Below are 5,290 nucleotides of genomic sequence, written 5' to 3'. Positions count from 1 at the left end.
GCTTTACTGAAAGGGTCCCTCAGAACTAGTAATCAATTTGATTAGGTCCATATACGTTACAGAATATATATTTAATATTCTTAACCTCAATTTCCAAAATTAAAAATCTACCTTCGGGATCCACCTCAGTATTAGTTATCTGTATTCTAAATTCCGATTCAATAAGATGGCTACCCCCCTCTTCCTGGATGTAAACGGCAGCAACAACCTACACCCACCCATTTGGACTTAAGTTTGGGGATTTCTAGAGATGTGAGATGTAGTTTCCTGTAAGAGAACTATATCGTGGGTTAAACTTCCCCAAATATTTTTATTATGGATTTTCTTTTAATTGGGGAGTTTATGCCACCGACGTTCCAATACAGTAGGTTGAAGTTAAGGGGTCATATTATCTTGTTAGCGAATGCAATATATGAGGAAGGGCAGACCATCAGGGAGATGTACAAACTGAGAGGAAGACGGGGGAGGGGCGCTGGGGGAGGGGGGGGCGAAGGCGAGGGAGAAAAAAAAACAAAAAAAAAACTTACACCATTTCTGCAAGAAACATACATCATAAAAATATAATACCAATATTGAATCACAAGTACCAAGACACAAGTCATATATACCACCTTATTGTGTCTCCTGAGGCAGAGATTTTTCTATACCTACTAGCATAGTGTCGCTAATCTCATAGTGGGCAAATACTTATTTAACCCCTTAAACGTCAAGCGTCGTACAGGGTACAACGCTGTCATCTAGTGCTTAAGGACCAGCGTTACTAACGATGCTTAAGGACCAGCGTTACTACGATCGCAGGGACAGGGTGTCCCTGTGATCAAATGCCTCTAAATGATCAGTATAAGGGGTGCCTCCATAGCATGGGATACATGCTACGATCAGCGTGTATCTCATGCAGGCTGTTTAAAAAAAAAAAATTGTAGTGGCTGCAGCATTATTTTAAACGCATTACTGCCCTTTATTTGCCCATGAGTGCCCCTTATTTGCCCCTGATTGTCCAATATTTGCCCCTGATTGCCTATTGTTTGTCCCTAATATCCCCTGATGACCCCTGATGGGCCCCTGATGGGCTCATGATACCCCCTGATTGCCCCAGATTACCCCCAGATTACCCTTATTGCCCCTGAATTGCTCCTGATTGCTCCTGATAGCCCATGATTGACCGTGATAGCCTCTGATACCCCCTGATGCCCCTGAATTGCCCACATAAATATCTGTCCTATATGTGTAAATTTCCTAAATGTGAGGCTATGCAGTAACAGATTAGTAGCAGCCATCTATGACTGTTATCTAAGTATACAGTCACTGTAACTGCCAATCACAGTGACTGTATACTACAGACCTGCCTGGATACAATCAGCTTGCAAAGCATGCTGTATCAGGCTACTGGGCTGTCACCAGTGATGTCTAATCTAGTCCCCCCCATAGTCATGTGATCACTTTGACAGCCAGTCAAAAATGATCATATGTCATATAATGACAAGCCAATTGTTTTGCTAAACTATGGCATGTCCCTTGCCCTCCTCACCTCTTTCTTTCCTGCAACTCTGCAGTCTGGTTTTCTGAGAGAGATAGAGACGTGTGACCTGTTGCTCCAAGTCAAGCTATTATTAGTTAAAAGCCTATTTTTTAGAAATATATATATATATATATCTTGATCTTTGTATTATTTGCAGCTTAGTCTGTATTTGTGAGTTTATAATTTGCAGCCTACTCTGCAGTTCATTCCAAATTTTGTTTCTGCCCTTTCCATATTTTTATTTTGTACTTTTTAGGGGCATTTGGGTTATTATTTGAAGTTGTTTTGGAAGTTTTAAGTTGGTTGGGGAAAAAAGTAAAAGAAAAAAGAAAAAAAAAGTTAAAAGATTTTTTTTTTATCTAGTAGCCTTTTAGGTTTACCTTTTTGTTATCCTCTCCCATTTCTTTCTTTTATTTGCACTTTTGTTTAGATTTTGTTTATTTGGGTTAGGGGGGAATTAAAAAAAAAAAAAAAAAAAAAAAATATATATATATATTTATATATAAAAAAGTTTTAGTTAAAAGGGACAGTTAACCCCGTGTTACTTGTTACTACAATGAAGCGGATGTACTCAACTGATGAGGCCTATGCCATCCTGGCATCTGACTCAGATATCACTAACACTGCGTCAGATTTTGATCCAGACCAGTACAGTGACACAGACAGTGTCATTTCAGATGTCACAGATAATGTCACTGAGGCTCCTGAATCTGTCCCTAGGAGTGCCGACCATGGTGTAAATTTGGTTGTGGCAAATTTTACACCCATTCAGTATTGAAACATATTTTTGGGGGACGATATTATGCAAGTAATAGCCACCCATACAAATTTATATGCTGCCCAATACCTTGCTTCACATCCCAGAAGTTATATTGCTAAATCTAATCGCTGGTACCCCACAGATACTACAGAATTAAAAAAATTCTGGGCCCTAACCCTATGTATGGGTATTATTAAAAAACCCACTCTACGTTACTACTGGAGCAAAGATCCAGTTTTAGAGACCCCCATATTCTCACATTCAATGTCAAGAGTACGGTATGAAATGCTGTTGCGCTTTCTGCATTTTAGCGACAACAGTATTTGCCCACCTAAAGATCACCCCAGCTATGATAGATTGTATAAAATTCGCCCCCTTATTGCACATTTGCAGACAAAGTTTGCTGAGGCATACACACCACAAAAAAATATAGCAATAGATGAGTCCCTAATGAAATTTAAGGGGAGGCTGGGGTTTAAGCAGTACATACCATCCAAAAAATCAAGATATGGCATAAAGTTTTATAAGCTTTGCGAGAGTGGAAGTGGGTATACCTGGGCCTTTCGGGTATATGAGGGTAAGGACAGCCACCTTGACCCTCCTGGTTGCCCAGACTTTCTGGGAACCAGTGCCAAAATAGTCTGGGAACTACTTATCCCTCTTTTAGGCAAAGGGTACCATTTATATTTGGATAATTTTTATACTAGTGTTCCTTTGTTTCGCATTCTTTACTGTTTAGATACCGTGGCCTGTGGGAAAATACGCAAAAATCGAAAGGGGTTCCCAAAAGAATTGTCCGATAAGCGTTTAACAAGGGGGGCAACATCAGCTTTGCGCCAGGAGGAGCTGCTGGCAGTAAAATTTAGGGATAAAAAGGATGTGCTCATGATTACAACAATCCATGACGAGAGCACTATCCCTGTCACTGTCCGTGGTAAAGCTGAGATGCTAAGAAAACCAGTGTGCATTAAGGCATATAACAAACATATGGGGGGTGTTGATCTTTCCGATCAATTACTGCAGCCATATCTTGCTATAAGGAAGACCAGGGCATGGTATAAAAAGGTTGCAATTTATATGATGCACATTGCAACCTACAATTCATATATTTTGTTTAGAAAAACCAGCCCTGGAAAGATACCTACCTTCCTCCAGTATCAGCTCAATATAATAAAAGGGATTTTGCCTCATCAAGCACCCGCTACTGTAAGGACTGAACATTTTATTTTTAAAATCCCCCCAACTCCAAAAAAGGCAAAGCCCCAAAGGCGCTGCAGAGTGTGCTCGCGTAGGGGTAAAAGGACAGACACAATCTATCACTGTCCTGACTGCCCTGCACAGCCTGCACTTTGCCTTGGCACCTGTTTCAAAGAATTCCATTTGGCTGCCAATCTTTAAAGTGCTAGAACCTCATAATTATTTTTAATTTTTATTTTATCTCATGTATGTATAAAGCACATTTTAGTATATACAGGCTTATTTCCCCAAAATCTCCCAGTAGTTTAATTTCACCCTATATTTGCCCAAAAAACAGATCAAGGTGTACAATGGGGGTATTGCTATGCTCAGTGGGGGTATATCATGATAGTCCTGATTTGAGTCCGGGGCTTCAGAAAAACTCCAAATGAGAACTGGGCTCAGTAATTACATCTGGCAAAATGACACATCAAGAATGTAAAAAATTGTCAGCACTTACATGTCACCCTATAAGTGCCCACAAACCATCTCAAGGTATACATTGGGGGTATCGTTGTACTTGGAAGGAGTTAAAAATGCAAATATATGATTTTTATGGCAATCGGACACATCACATTTGTAAAACTCACAATGAAATTGTGATTTGTCCGAAAAAAACACAAGAAAAACAAACTTCCACCAGTTTCATCAGCTATTGGTGGCGAAATGCCAACATGGACAAACTCACTATAACCCACATGTTGTAGCCTTGGATGTCTACTTTTGAAAATGGTATGCCATGATGGGACTTTTTTGGTCTGGGGGCTTCTGAAGTGCTCCAAATGAGACATGGGCCCAGGAAGGCAATCTGTCAAAATTACAAGTCTGGAATCTGAAATGGGCAGCACTTAAATGTCATCCTATAAGTGCCCACAAACCATCTCAAGGTATACATTGGGGGTACCGTTGTACTCGGAAGGAGTTGAAAAATGCAAATATAGGATTTTTAAGGCAATCGGACACGTCACATTTTTAAAACTCACAATGAAATTGTGATTTGTCCGAAAAAAACACAAGAAAAACAAACTTCCACCAGTTTCATCAGCTATTGGTGGCAAAATACCAACATGGACAAACTTACTATACCCCACATGTTGTAGCCTTGGATGTCTACTTTTGAAAATGGTATGCCATGATGGGACTTTTTTTGGTCTGGGGGCTTCTGAAGTGCTCCAAATGAAACATGGGCCCAGGAAGGCAATCTGTCAAAATTACAAGTCTGGAATCTGAAATGGGCAGCACTTAATTGTCACCCTATAAGTGCCCACAAACCATCTCAAGGTATACATTGGGGGTACGGTTGAACTCGGAAGGAGTTGAAAAATGCAAATATAGGATTTTTACGGCAATCGGACACGTCACATTTGTAAAATTCACAATGAAATTGTGATTTGTCCGAAAAAAACACAAGAAAAACAAACTTCCACCAGTTTCATCAGCTATTGGTGGCGAAATGCCAACATGGACAAACTCACTATACCCCACATGTTGTAGCCTTGGATGTCTACTTTTGAAAATGGTTTGCCATGGGACTTTTTTGGTCTGGGGGCTTCTGAAGTGCTCCAAATGAGACATGGGCCCAGGAAGGCAATCTGTCAAAATTACAAGTCTAGAATCTGAAATGGGCAGCACTTAAATGTCGCCCTATAAGTGCCCACAAACCCTCTCAAGGTATACATTGGGGGTACCGTTGTACTCGGAAGGAGTTAAAAAATGCAAATATAGGATTTTTACGGCAATCGGACACATCACATTTGTAAAATTCACAATGAAAT

The 5,290-nt window shown here is 40.1% G+C and overlaps 1 protein-coding gene across 1 annotated transcript; it reads left to right on the top strand.

Annotated features, from left to right (window-relative positions):
* The first annotated feature begins 2,462 nt into the window (after nt 1-2,462).
* Nucleotides 2,463-3,677, top strand: LOC128638813 (piggyBac transposable element-derived protein 4-like). Its single transcript, XM_053690952.1, has one exon. It carries the CDS (start codon nt 2,463-2,465, stop codon nt 3,675-3,677), a length of 1,215 nt encoding a protein of 404 aa, XP_053546927.1.
* Nucleotides 3,678-5,290: the final 1,613 nt, after the last annotated feature.

The sequence above is a fragment of the Bombina bombina genome, chromosome 8, assembly GCF_027579735.1.
Source record: "Bombina bombina isolate aBomBom1 chromosome 8, aBomBom1.pri, whole genome shotgun sequence".
NCBI classification, from domain to species: domain Eukaryota; kingdom Metazoa; phylum Chordata; class Amphibia; order Anura; family Bombinatoridae; genus Bombina; species Bombina bombina.
Note: the sequence above shows the minus strand (reverse complement) of the source record. Positions and strands in the feature narration are given on the sequence as shown.

What these genes read in the sequence shown, in the direction of transcription:
- LOC128638813 (XM_053690952.1), top strand. Translation starts at nt 2,463, where the DNA reads ATGGGTATTATTAAAAAACCCACTCTACGTTACTACTGGAGCAAAGAT.